This window comes from Pipistrellus hanaki (genome assembly GCF_964339955.1).
Source record: "Pipistrellus hanaki genome assembly, chromosome: 16".
NCBI lineage: Eukaryota > Metazoa > Chordata > Mammalia > Chiroptera > Vespertilionidae > Pipistrellus > Pipistrellus hanaki.
Window position 1 is genome coordinate 455,494 of NC_140518.1, and position 12,409 is coordinate 467,902.

The 12,409-nt window shown below is 72.4% G+C and overlaps 2 protein-coding genes across 3 annotated transcripts in view; both read left to right on the forward strand.

Annotated features, from left to right (window-relative positions):
* CCDC57 (coiled-coil domain containing 57) overlaps nucleotides 1-2,427 on the forward strand; it is a 34,110-nt gene extending 31,683 nt beyond the window's left edge. The window contains exon 19 of one of the 2 annotated variants that reach the window (XM_084861927.1): nucleotides 2,046-2,423. In XM_084861927.1, the coding sequence (XP_084718053.1) occupies nucleotides 2,046-2,248 (203 nt within the window). In that variant the 3' untranslated portion in view covers nucleotides 2,249-2,423. Of the gene's footprint in view, nucleotides 1-2,045 lie in introns of both variants that reach the window. The other variant, XM_084861928.1, reaches the window with a different exon arrangement.
* A 1,465-nt stretch (nucleotides 2,428-3,892) lies between these two features.
* The window catches only part of FASN (fatty acid synthase), a 13,965-nt gene continuing 5,448 nt past the window's right edge, over nucleotides 3,893-12,409 (forward strand). The window contains 19 exon segments of the mRNA XM_084862305.1: nucleotides 3,893-4,304; nucleotides 5,793-5,927; nucleotides 6,311-6,463; nucleotides 7,394-7,567; nucleotides 7,871-8,071; nucleotides 8,187-8,309; nucleotides 8,400-8,515; nucleotides 8,582-8,716; nucleotides 8,889-9,351; nucleotides 9,430-9,617; nucleotides 9,700-9,889; nucleotides 10,182-10,276; nucleotides 10,393-10,527; nucleotides 10,604-10,807; nucleotides 10,906-11,021; nucleotides 11,165-11,337; nucleotides 11,413-11,604; nucleotides 11,690-11,770; nucleotides 11,866-12,133. Coding sequence (XP_084718431.1) covers nucleotides 5,801-5,927; nucleotides 6,311-6,463; nucleotides 7,394-7,567; nucleotides 7,871-8,071; nucleotides 8,187-8,309; nucleotides 8,400-8,515; nucleotides 8,582-8,716; nucleotides 8,889-9,351; nucleotides 9,430-9,617; nucleotides 9,700-9,889; nucleotides 10,182-10,276; nucleotides 10,393-10,527; nucleotides 10,604-10,807; nucleotides 10,906-11,021; nucleotides 11,165-11,337; nucleotides 11,413-11,604; nucleotides 11,690-11,770; nucleotides 11,866-12,133 — 3,134 coding nt within the window. The 5' untranslated portion in view covers nucleotides 3,893-4,304; nucleotides 5,793-5,800.

The following is a 12,409-nucleotide window of genomic DNA, read 5'->3' on the forward strand; positions in this document are numbered from 1 at the left end:
ATAACCCACAACCTTCGGACCAACTGAGAACTTCAGAGCTCCATTATAAACAGTTCTTCCTGCAGGGTCCGAGGTGCTGGCGAGGACTCGCACCCCAGACCCGGGCCTGTCGCTGTACTAGGGCTGGGGGCTCGGCGGCTACAGGGCCGACCTGGGCGAGCGGCTCGGCCTGCTGAGGCTCGCAGCGAGTGCCGCCTTCCCCAAACGGAGATGCAGACATCGGGCCTCCGCTAGCGCTCTTCTCGAAGTTGTGATGATGCAACGATGGCCTCTTAGGAAACAACTTGTGTCCTAGTAACTTTCAAAACGGAGCAAATACTTAAGCAGCAGCCAGATCAGCTTGCTCCTCCGGGTGCTTGTGCTGAGGCCACAGCGCGGCCACCACTCCAGCTGCCTCCTGCCAGCCTGTTGCCGGGACAGCCAGGCCCGGGAGACAAGGCAGGAAATCGGTGTTCAGACACGGGCTGTGCTCACCATGGCTGAGGTCCTCGCACGGAGGGAACCGTGGGCAGAGGGCCCACAGGCTTGCACAGCAGTCAGGCAGGAAGGAGGTGGCACAGGCACAGCCTGACTTACTGGGAAAGAGCGTAGATCCCCAGATTTAATTTCTGGTGCGACCCCAGCCCCACAGTCCTGGGAGGCCCAGCAGCCCCCCTCTCTCTCCCCTCCCCCACCTCCTCCTTCCCTACCCCTGCAAGCCTTTGCCAGCAGGAGCTAGGAGGGCTGGCACCTCCAGCAGCCCAGCCGGGAGGCATGGCCTCCTTACACTGCTCTTTTGGGCTCCCTGGCCGGCTCCGCCCGCACCGCCCTGGGCTCTGGGTGGAAGCTCCCGGTGTGCACAAAGCTTCACCTGCATCCCTCGGGTGGCAGAGGCCCAGTGTGCCTGGCCTCCTCGCGAGCCCGGCTCCGGGGCCTGTGGGGCCACAGCCGCCTGCTCCTCAGTGGGGCTGAGATCGACAGGGAGCCCGCAGCTCCCGGGACCTGGAGCTCCGCCAGTCCGCATGGTCCCTGCACGTGCTGCAGGCCTGGCCTCCGTGCTGGCCCCAGGGGCCCCCAAAGCAGCCCGGGGTCAGGGAGCGCCCTGAGTGGGACGGCAGCTGGAGCGCAGGCCGACGGGCAGCCTCCTGCGCAGCCACATTTCTGTGCGAAAGGAGAGGGTTGCCTCACTGACAGCTGTCCTCCTGCCAAGAGGAGCAGAGAGCAGCGTGGCCTGGGTGGCCTGGCGTGCGCACAGTGGCGGGTGTGGGGTCCAGCCCGGCCTCGCTGACCTGGGTGCAGCCCCAGAGGCCCTGCCTGAAGGTGTATCTTCATGGATTTTACCTCGTTCCCAGTTTGAGGCTTAGATCCCTGAATCACTGATCAGAAAGGGGTTTCGGGTGAGGAGACCTGGTGTTGGACTCAGGGCGTGCGAGCTCCTTATGAGCAGAAGTCTCAGCAGAAACCTGAACATAGGGAACCCGGGGAGCCAGGCCTGGCTGGGGAGGCCTGGTCCTGGGTCCTACCAGCCCCAGCCCCAGCCCCGCCCTCTTCCTCCCAGCTGCCTGCTGGCCCTTCCTCGTCCTCGAGTCCCACCTGTGCCACCTACGGCCACGTGCTGGGCTGTCCCTGCAGACCTCACTCCCCAGCGGCACACGGCAGTCTGTGGGCACCACCCCCTCAACCCCCCTGCCCATAAGGGAGGGCCATCCTGAGCTCCGCCCTGAGGGCTGCTTTTCCATCGGATCTCATTTTACAGAAGAAACACATCCTTAGTTCCAAAATGGAAGTCTGAAGGATCAAGTTCAGACTGGGGGCAATGGGAGATGATGTCCGGTAAGCACGGCCGCGGCAGGGGGTGTGCCAGCCGGGAGTAAGCCAGCCATTAGCCACCCCCTCCCCGCCCCTCCCCCCAGGGCCATGAGGAGACGTCCTGAGTGCCCGTGGGGGGCAGGCCCAGGCTCCTCACCGACACCAGGGTGGGTCCGTGGCCCTGAGGGTCGCCGCAGAGGGTGGGCCCAGAACTTCCTGCTGCACTAACAGCCTCCTTGTCTCCCTCCGCCTGGCAGAGCACGCCGCGTCTCCGGCGGCTGAGGGCCCAGCGCAGGCCGACGGGAGCCCCGTGGGGCCGCGCCCCGCCTTCTCCATCAAAGGGATGAGGATAGAAGCCCAGGCCAAGGCCAAGCCCTCCAGACCCTCCAGGGCTCACCCTGCAAAACCTAAAGGCTGCCAGCAGCACCCCAAGGTCCGGAACTACAACTTCAAGGACTGACTTCCTCACCCCTCTCCTCCTAGTGGGTTTGGGGGCCTGTTTTCATCTCCAGAGCAGGGGTGTGTGTGTGTGAGGCGTGCACACCTGGGGGGGGGGCTGCCGCGCATGCTCCCCAATGCTGTTGGGGTGCCTCACAGGCCTAGCGCAGAGCTCATTAAAGCACGCCTCCCCCTGCTGGCCGGCGTTGTGTCTTCCTACTTGGGAAAAGGGCATCACCTGTGTCACGGCCCACCCGCACGCTCTGTGCATAGGGTGCCCACCCGCAGACCCATCCCCCAGAGCACCGCTGGAGCGGGGTGACCCACGTGCCCTGTGCTAGGTGCTCAAGTCGGGTGCTGGGGCGGCGGTCCGGACCCGGCACCTGCAAGAGAAACACCCACTGACACACTCTTAAGTGCACAAAACCCACTCCCGCCCCCACCAGGAGGGCGAGTCTGAGAATCCCGCTGCAGGTCCTCACTCGGGGGTCTCTGTGGAAGGTGGCCCTGGGCTCCTGGCCCTTCCCCTGGCATCGGCACCTGAGCCCCCGCCCGCCTGAAGCCCTGCAGAGGGAGAGGGAGAGACAGACAGGCCTGTCCCACCAACCGGAGGTGGCCGTGCCTTCAGGCAGCTGGGCACACAGTGTCTCCAGGAGGGGGGAGGGCGACGGGGGCAGGCTGCACCCACCCCATCTGCTGTGTGACTGGGGGGTGGGCATCGTGTGTCCTCTACCTGCCCGGCTCACAGGTGCGGGGAGTGGACAGCACTGGCACAGGTCACAGACCCCAGGCGCCGTGGGCAGTGCTCCTGCCTCACCCGGTGCGTGCAATTGCTTCACTCGGCCCGTGCACACGCGGGCGCAGCTCGGCCTCCCCACGGCAGCCCTGCCGTTGCCGCCCGTGCCCTGCCTGCGAGGCGTGGCCGCGGGGCTTCCCTCGGCGGAGAAAGGGCGTGGAGTGCCGGGTGGTTTCCCGCAGAAGCACTTCCGACCCGCGCAGCGCAGCTCGGGCGGGGTGAAAGCTCTCCCATCGGGGAAGGGAGGAGAGCCCGAGGGCCCGTCAGGACGCGGTTCAGCCCTCGGCCCCGGCCCTCCCTGCCCCTGCGCGGGAGTCGGACCGGGAGCGCGGGGAGGGTGTCGGCTCGGCAGCCGTTCGAGCAGAGTCACAGGGCGGACGAGCCCCGCCGGGCGCGCGCGGGCGGGAGCGGCCACGTGCGCGCGCGGGTCCTCCCGGAGGCTCTTTGTTCCCTCGCTGCCGCCTGGCGGGGTCCGAGCGGCGCCCGCTCTCCCGACGGCCGCGCGGCTCCGGGCAGCGGGGCCTGGCCCGGAGGCGTTTCCGGGGCCCGCGAAGTGGGGCTGCGGGGCCGGAAGGACCAGGCCCACGGCGATGACCGGGAGTAACCCCGCCGGGGCTCCCCGGCCGGGTCAATGACCGCGCTCGCCCATGGCAGCCCGCGCGACGGCCAGGCCGCCCATCACCCTATCGCCTAGCAACGCCCACTCGCGCGCCGCCATTGGTCCGGCGCGCACGCCCCCGGCCCCCGATTGGCCGCGACCGCGAGGCGAGCCACGCCCCCAGCCGGGTCCGCGCGCTCGGACGCGCACACGTGCGTGCGTCCCCCGGGGTCCGCCTAACCCCCCGTGGGGCCCGTGTGACACCCCGACACCCCGGCCGTCCCGCCCGCGCCGCCCGCGCCGCGCGCACGTGGGCCCCGCGCAGCCAGGGGCGGGGGCGGCCGAGGAGGCGGCGGTGGGGGCGCCCTGTGCCCGCCGGCGGACGGAAGTGGAGGCCCCCCGCCGTCCCGGGCGCGCCCCCGCGAGGGTCCCGCCATCACCCCACCGGCGGCGGCGCGCGGTCCCGGGCGCAGCCCCGACGCTCATTGGCCTGGGCGGCGCCGCCGAGCTGTCAGCCCATGTGGCGTGTCCGCGCGGGGCGGCCGCGGTTAAATACGCCGGCGCCGGCCTAGAGGGAGCCAGAGAGAGCGCGCCGCCGCCCCGCCGCATCCGCCGCCGCCGCCGCATCCTCCCGCCGCTCCCCGCCGCCGCCGCCCCCGCCGCACTGCGCCCGCGCCCGACCAGGTACTGCGGTGGCGGTGGCGGCGGCGGGGCCGGGGCTGGGACCGGGGATCGGGGGCCGGGGCCGGGAATCGGGGGCCGGGCCGGGGCGCTCGGGCTGCCGCGGTGAAGGGGCGCCCGCGAGGCCGCGCCGTCTGGGGCGAGCGCCGGGCGGGCGGTTGAGGGCCTGCGCCGCCCAGGCCGCGGGAGGTGGGCGATGCGAGGGGCCGGGCGCCGGCAGCTCCGCCAACAGCCATTTTGGCGGCGGGGCGGGCCGAGGCCGGGGGAGCCCCCGCCGCCCGTGCGCGCCCGCAGAGGCCCCATGAGGCCCCGCCGCCCGCCGCATCGCGCCCCGCGCCCGCCGGCCGAGGCCCGTTCCGACCCGGGGGCGCCTCTCCGGCCGCCGGAGGGCCCGCAGGGTGGCCCGGAGGCCGCGGCGGGTGAGGACGGGCCTCCCACCACGTGGGCGCAGCCGAGCCCCCGGGGGCGGCGGGCGGCGGGCGGCGCTGCGGGTCCCTCCCCGCCCCCCGCCGGCGCCGGCGTGAATGGCGAGCGGGGAGGCCGGAGCTCCGGGCCGCGGCCGAAAAGGCTCTTTATGCGGCGCTGGGGGCGGGGGCGCCTCCCTCCCTCCGGTCGGGCCGCTGCGCCACCCGGGAGCCGGCTCCTCCGCGCCGGCCTGCTGCCCGGGGAGGGCCGAGCGCTGGCGTCCCCGGCCTCGAGCATCGGGGCCTGGGCCTTGGCGAAGCCGCTACACAGTCCCTGGCTCTGCCCCGCCCGGGGGCTTCCCAGGATCCCATCCCGGCCGCAGGCTGTGGGCGTGGGGCAGGGGGTGGGGACCTCCAGAGGCAGTTGGGTCTGCCCGGAGGGGAGCGGGCAGGATCCTGCGGCCTCCTCGACACGGGTGTGTGGGTCTGGGCAGCGATGCCTGGCACCTGGCCAGGACGGTGCCCCAGGTTGGCCCACCGTGCGGCGCGGGCCACCTTTCCCCCAGAGCCCTGCCAGGCCTTGGCACCCACAGTGCCTTGCCGTCCCTCCTCAGTCCTGGCAGCTCCTGCCTGCCCTCGATAGCATTGGGCATGGCGTGCAGCTTGGGTGTTGAGCTCAGGGCTACCCCACCTCCCAACATTCCCCCCTCAGACTTTGGCGCCCTTTCTCCTTTGTGTGGTTCCCTGGGCCCTCCTCGGGGCCCCTCAGCGGGGGGTCACAGAGGCCATGGCTGCTGGGTGGGGTGGGCACAGGCCGCAGGGCCCTGGGGGGGTCCCTCAGGCCTGGGCCCCAGATGTGGCAGCTTCTGTCACGGCCCAGTAAGAGGCAAGGACCTGCTGGGTCAGAGCTGACCCCCTGCCAACACACACATTCACACCCAGGACATCTGTCCGGCCATCTGGCCTCCGGTCTGGGGCCATCGGAGCGGCGGGCCAGGCCGAGGAGGGCGAGTGTTACGGGGTTCGGGGAGCCGTGGGGGCTACGGGCCAAGGGGCGGGCCGAGCTGACCTGTGCCGGGCCCCACAGAGAGCGTCATGGAGGAGGTGGTGATTGCCGGCATATCGGGGAAGCTGCCCGAGTCCGAGAACCTGCAGGAGTTCTGGGACAACCTCATTGGCGGCGTGGACATGGTGACGGACGATGACCGGCGGTGGAAGGCCGGTGAGTGGCTGCCCAGCCCGGCTCGCTGGCCCCCGGTGCGCCCGCCTTTCTCAGCTGGTGACCAGGGGGCCCGGGGCCGCCGTGGCCCACGTGTCCTAGGTCAGACACGAGCCGGCTCCGCTCCGGGGAAGCTGGTTTGACTCCCTCCCGCCTGGTCGGCTCCCGCGCGAGCGGTTCTACCTGATCCGCGGGTGTGAGTCAGCGGAGCCCAGCCCAGCCGAGCCGAGCCCGCTGGAGTGGAGGGTCCGCGGCCGGGCCGGGCCGGGCCGGGCCGGGCCGGGCCGGGGGAGGCTGCTCTGGGCCAGGCCGCCCTCCGGAGGGCCGCCCCCCTGGGGGTCCCCGGGGCCCTGACGCCAGCGGGGCCTCCGCCTTGGTGTCCGCAGGGCTCTACGGCCTGCCGCGGCGCTCCGGCAAGCTCAAGGACCTGTCCAAGTTCGACGCCACCTTCTTCGGGGTCCACGCCAAGCAGGCGCACACCATGGACCCCCAGCTGCGCCTGCTGCTGGAGGTCGCCTACGAGGCCATCGTGGACGGAGGTGGGTGGGGGCCGTGCCCTGAGGTCCCAGCGGGGCGGCGCGTCCTCGGCCCTTTGCTCTCGAGGGGAACGTGTCCGCGTGGGACCGAGTGCCGGAGGCGCGCGAGGGCTCCCTCTGTCCTGGTTGGGAGGCGTGGGCCCCGGGCAGGTCTGGTTTCACAACTGCCCCGGGGTGTCCTGGGCGTGCCCTGGCGCCCCAGTTTCCTCACTCCCAGCGGAGACCTGGTCTTGGGGTGAGGGCCGGTCTGTGCTCTGGCCCAGAGGTGGCTGGCTCCTGCCTGGGGCTCAGATTGTCCTTGCTGTGCCCACCTGCCCGTGGGAAGGGGTGGCTGGCGGTCCCGATGGCCTGCCTGGGCCTCCCCACTCTTGTCTTTGGGGCAGCAGGTGCCAGCCGGCCCCTGAGCTGACACTGAGCAGGACAGGGCAGACGCGCCTTGGGGAGGGCGGGAGGCAGGCAGACCCGAGGGCCTTCTTGCTGCCCAGGCCCTACCCAGGGGCCTTGGATGCCTCTCCCCTGGGGCCGGCCAGGGCCCTCCTGCAGGAGCCTGGACACTCAGCCTTTGTGTCCCTCTGTCTGCTTATCTTGCCGTCCGGCAGGCGCCCTTAGGGCATGGGTGCTCATTGGTCCTTGGGGCTCACCAGACTCCGCCAGGGGCCGGGGAGTTGCCTGGGGACAATGCTGCCCTCTGTCTTCACCTCTGTCTCTGGCAGCTGCCTGACCCAGAGCCTCGAGCCCCACCTAGCACCCTCCCCTCCGCCCCGGTTTCCTGTGATCTGGTTCTTGGTTCTCTGTTGTCAGCCCCACCTGGGCGGCCCCCAGGCCCTCTGGCCGGGCTGAGAGGGCCCCTCGCCCGAGCCGGAGGGCCGAGGGGCCCTCTGCAAGGCTGGGGTGGGCAGGGTGCGGCCGGCATTCTGACCGCTGCTCCCTCAGGCATCAACCCGGCCTCGCTCCGAGGAACCAACACGGGCGTCTGGGTGGGCGTGAGCGGCTCCGAGGCCTCCGAGGCCCTCAGCCGCGACCCCGACACCCTCGTGGGCTACAGCATGGTGGGCTGCCAGCGAGCCATGATGGCCAACCGCCTCTCCTTCTTCTTCAACTTCAAAGGTGGGTGCCCTGCCGGCGGCGGCACGGTTCCCTTCCCGGCCAGGGCACAGGCCCGGTGCGGGTTCCAGCTCCAGTGGGGGGTGTGCAGGAGGCAGCCGGTCCATGGTCATTGCTGTTTCTATTTTCCTCCCTCTCCCTTCCTCTCTGAAACAAACGATAAATGTATTTAAGTGAAATAAAAAGTGGTAAAGGTGGGTGCCCCTGTGAGGTGTGGCCGGGGACCACGAGCCCCTTCCAGCCGTGGCTCCCCTTCCCTGGAAGCCGGGGGCGGGCTCCCCCTCACCCCGCTCCCCCTCGGCGCAGGGCCCAGCGTCGCCTTGGACACGGCCTGCTCCTCCAGCCTGCTGGCCCTGCACAACGCCTACCAGGCCATCAGCAGCGGCGAGTGCCCCGCGGCCCTCGTGGGCGGCATCAACGTCCTGCTCAAGCCCAACACGTCCGTGCAGTTCATGAAGCTGGGCATGCTCAGCCCCGAGGGCACCTGCAAGTCCTTCGACCAGGCCGGTGAGGGCGGGGCGGGGCCGGTGAGGGCGGGGCGGGGCGGGGCGGGCGAGGGGAGTGCTGGGGGCGGCGGGGAGCGGGCGCCTTGCCTGCCCGCCCTGAGCCACTCTCTCCTCAGGGGACGGGTACTGCCGCGCGGAGGCCGTGGTGGCCGTCCTGCTGACCAAGAAGTCGCTGGCCCGGCGCGTGTACGCCACCATCCTCAACTCCGGCACCAACACGGACGGCGCCAAGGAGCAAGGTGGGGCCGGGCAGAGCGGCGGGGGCCGGGCAGAGCGGGCAGAGCGGGCAGGGGCCGGGCCGGGAGGGTGCTGAGCTGGCCCTCCCGCAGGCGTGACCTTCCCGTCCGGAGAGGCCCAGGAGCAGCTCATCCGCTCGCTGTACGAGCCGTGCGGCCTGGCCCCCGAGTCCCTGGAGTACATCGAGGCTCACGGCACCGGCACCAAGGTGAGGCCCGTGCCCACGCCCGCGCCTGCGCCGCCCGCTGCAGCCTGACCGCCTGTGTCCCCGCAGGTGGGCGACCCCCAGGAGCTGAACGGCATCGCCCGGGCCCTGTGTGCCACCCGCCAGGACCCCCTGCTGATCGGGTCCACCAAGTCCAACATGGGGCACCCGGAGCCGGCCTCGGGGCTGGCCGCACTGGCCAAGGTGGGCACCCACAGGGCTGCAGCAGTGGGGACTGGGAACCCCGACACCACCCTGGGCTCCCGGGTGTCCGGGCCTACAGCCCGGAGGGCCCTGGCTGAGGGGCAGGTGGGGGAGTGCGGGCGCGGGGCCTGCGGGCCGGTTGCCTTTGGTCTCAGTCGCACGCCGCCCACAGGTGCTGCTGTCCCTGGAGCACGGGCTCTGGGCGCCCAACCTGCACTTCCACAGCCCGAACCCCCAGATCCCGGCGCTGCAGGACGGACGGCTGCGGGTGGTGGACCGGCCCCTGCCCGTCCGCGGGGGTAACGTGGCCATGAACTCCTTCGGCTTCGGCGGCTCCAACGTCCACGTCATCCTCCGGCCCAACTGGCGCCCGCCGCCCGCGCCCGCCCCCCACGCCGCCCTGCCCCGCCTCCTGCTGGCCAGCGGGCGCACCGCCGAGGCCGTGCAGGGGCTGCTGGAGCAGGGCCGCCGGCACAGCCAGAACCTGGCCTTCGTGAGCATGCTCAACGACATCGCGGCCGCGCCCGTCTCCGCCATGCCCTTCCGGGGCTGCGCCGTGCTGGGCGGCGAGGGCGGCGGGCAGGAGGTGCAGCAGGTGCCCGCCGGGCAGCGCCCGCTCTGGTTCATCTGCTCCGGTGAGTCCGGGCCTGGCCCGGCCCGCGGGCGGGGGCGGGGCGGGGGCCGTGGCTGACGCCTCCCGCCCCCGCCCTCAGGGATGGGCACGCAGTGGCGCGGGATGGGGCTCAGCCTCATGCGCCTGCCCTGCTTCCGGGACTCCATCCTGCGCTCGGACGAGGTGGTGAGGCCGCTGGGGCTGCAGGTGTCGGAGCTGCTGCTGAGCACGGACGAGGCCACTTTCGACGACACAGTCAACGCCTTCGTGAGCCTCACGGCCATCCAGGTCCGCGGGGGCGGGCGCGGGGGCCGGGCGCGGGGGCGGGGCGGCCCCGCGGGCCTCCGGCTCAGCGACCCTCTGCCCCCAGATCGCCCTCCTGGACCTGCTGACCAGCCTGGGCCTGCGGCCGGATGGCATCGTGGGGCACTCGCTGGGCGAGGTGGCGTGCGGCTACGCCGACGGCTGCCTCTCGCAGGAGGAGGCTGTGCTCGCCGCCTACTGGCGCGGCCAGTGCATCAAGGAGGCCCACATCCCGCCGGGGGCCATGGCGGCCGTGGGTAGGTTGGCCAGCAGGGCCGTTTCCCAGGAGCCTGAGCTGAACCCAACTGGGGACAAGATGAAGTCGGGGTGTCAGGATCCCTCATCTTGGCTCCCTCCGTGGGCAGGCCCTGGGTGTCCGGCGGAGGGAGGGAGGGCGGGTGGGCAGCCGTGGGATGGCGGTAATGACAGGGAGGAAGCGCGGGGGGGGGCGGGGGCGGGGGCGGCTGTAAAGCCGCTCGCTCGGTCGCTCGCTTGGCGGCTGTAATTTCGGGGCCGTCGTCAGTGCTGCCCGAGGCCCTCTGCCCACAGGCCTGTCCTGGGAGGAGTGCAAGCGGCGCTGCCCGCCCGGCGTCGTGCCCGCGTGCCACAACTCCAAGGACACCGTGACCATCTCGGGCCCGCAGGTGGGTGCCGGGGGCGGGGCCTCCTCCGTCCCTCCAGCCTCGGGAGCTCCTGGGAGGGGCCGCGCACAGCCCGGGCCGGACCCCGGCGCCGCCCTCACCCGCACCCGTGCCCCCAGGCCTCTGTGTCCGAGTTCGTGGAGCAGCTGAGACAGGAGGGGGTGTTCGCCAAGGAGGTGCGGACGGGCGGCCTGGCCTTCCACTCCTACTTCATGGAGGGCATCGCGCCCTCGCTGCTGCGGGAGCTCAAGAAGGTGGGCGCCCCCGCGGGCTGGGGGTGGGGGGGGCGGGGGCCGGGGCGGCCGCCCGGCCTGACCGCAGCCTGTGCAGGTGATCCGGGACCCGCGGCCCCGCTCGGCGCGCTGGCTCAGCACCTCCATCCCCGAGGCCCAGTGGCACGGCAGCCTGGCCCGCACGCCCTCCGCCGAGTACAACGTCAACAACCTGGTGAGCCCCGTGCTGTTCCAGGAGGCGCTGTGGCACGTGCCAGAGCACGCCGTGGTGCTGGAGGTGGCCCCCCACGCCCTGCTGCAGGTACGCCGGCGGCGGGCGGGCGGCGGGCGGCGGGCCCGGGGAGGCCGGGCCGCGTGTCGGGCAGCTCAGCCAGGCCCGCCCTCCCCTCCCGCTCGCAGGCCGTGCTGAAGCGGGGCCTGAAGCCCAGCTGCACTGTGCTCCCGCTGATGAAGAAGGACCACGCCGACAACCTGCACTTCCTGCTCAGCAACGTGGGCCGCCTGCACCTGGCGGGGTGGGTCTGCGCTCGCCGGCCGCGGGGGTCACTGCCCCCGAGCGCGGGCGGGCGGGCGGCTCTGGGTCTCGGGGGGTGGCTGGCCGTGGGTGTGATGGGGGTGCTGGCGCCAGGTGCGCCCCTAACCCCCTGCTCACCCCCAGCATCGACATCAACCCCAATGGGCTGTTCCCGCCCGAGGAGTTCCCAGCCCCGCGGGGGACCCCGCTCATCTCGCCCCTCATCAAGTGGGACCACAGCCAGACCTGGGACGTGCCCGCCGCCGAGGACTTCCCCAACGGCTCCGGCAGCTCCTCGGCGACCGTCTACGCCATCGGTGAGGCCGGCGGCGGGGGCCAGGGCGGGGGCTCCAGCTCCCCTCCCGGGGGGCACTGACACCTGTCCCCCGCAGACACCAGCCCCGAGTCCCCCAGCCACTACCTGGTGGACCACTGCCTGGACGGCCGCGTGCTCTTCCCGGCCACCGGCTACCTGTGGCTGGCCTGGCGGACGCTGGCCCGCGCCCTCGACCGGAACGTGGAGCAGATGCCCGTGGCGTTTGAGGACGTGACGCTGCACCAGGCCACCATCCTGCCCAAGACGGGTGAGGCGGGTGGCTGGGAGGAGCCGTGGGGGTGCTGACCTCTGACCCCTGACCCCTGCTGCTCACCCTGGCCCCCTGTCCACAGGCACTGTGCCCCTGGAGGTGCGGCTGCTGGAGGCCTCCCACGCCTTCGAGGTGTCTCAGAACGGCAACCTGGTCGTGAGCGGTGAGCGGGAGCCGGGCCTCGGGGTGGCCCCTGGCGTCCAGCCCGGCACTGCCCAGCCCTCAGACCCCCTGACTCTGCGCCCCCCACACACACAGGGAAGGTGTACCAGTGGGAGGACCCCGACCCCCGGCTCTTCGACACCCAGGACGGCCTGGAGGCGGCGGACCCGGCCGACCCCACGGCCACCTTCCGCCTGTCCCAGAGCGACGTGTACAAGGAGCTGCGGCTGCGGGGCTACGACTACGGCCCCCACTTCCAGGGCATCCTCGAGGCCTCCCTCGAAGGTGGGCGCGGCCCCGACACCCTGCCCGGCGCCCAGTGTCCAGGCGCCAAGGGCCTGCCACGGCCCCAGCCAGGGGGAGCGTGGGGCGGGGGTGGGGGAGGGGAGTGCGGGGAGGGGTGGGGGAGGGGTGGGGGAGGGGAGCGTGGGGGAGGGGTGGGGGAGGGGTGGGGGAGGGGAGTGCGGGGAGGGGTGGGGGAGGGGAGTGCGGGGAGCGTGGGGGAGGGGAGTGCGGGGAGGGGGTGGGGGAGGGGAGCGTGGGGGAGGGGTGGGGGAGGGGTGGGGGAGGGGAGTGCGGGGAGGGGTGGGGGAGGGGAGTGCGGGGAGGGGAGCGTGGGGGAGGGGAGTGCGGGGAGGGG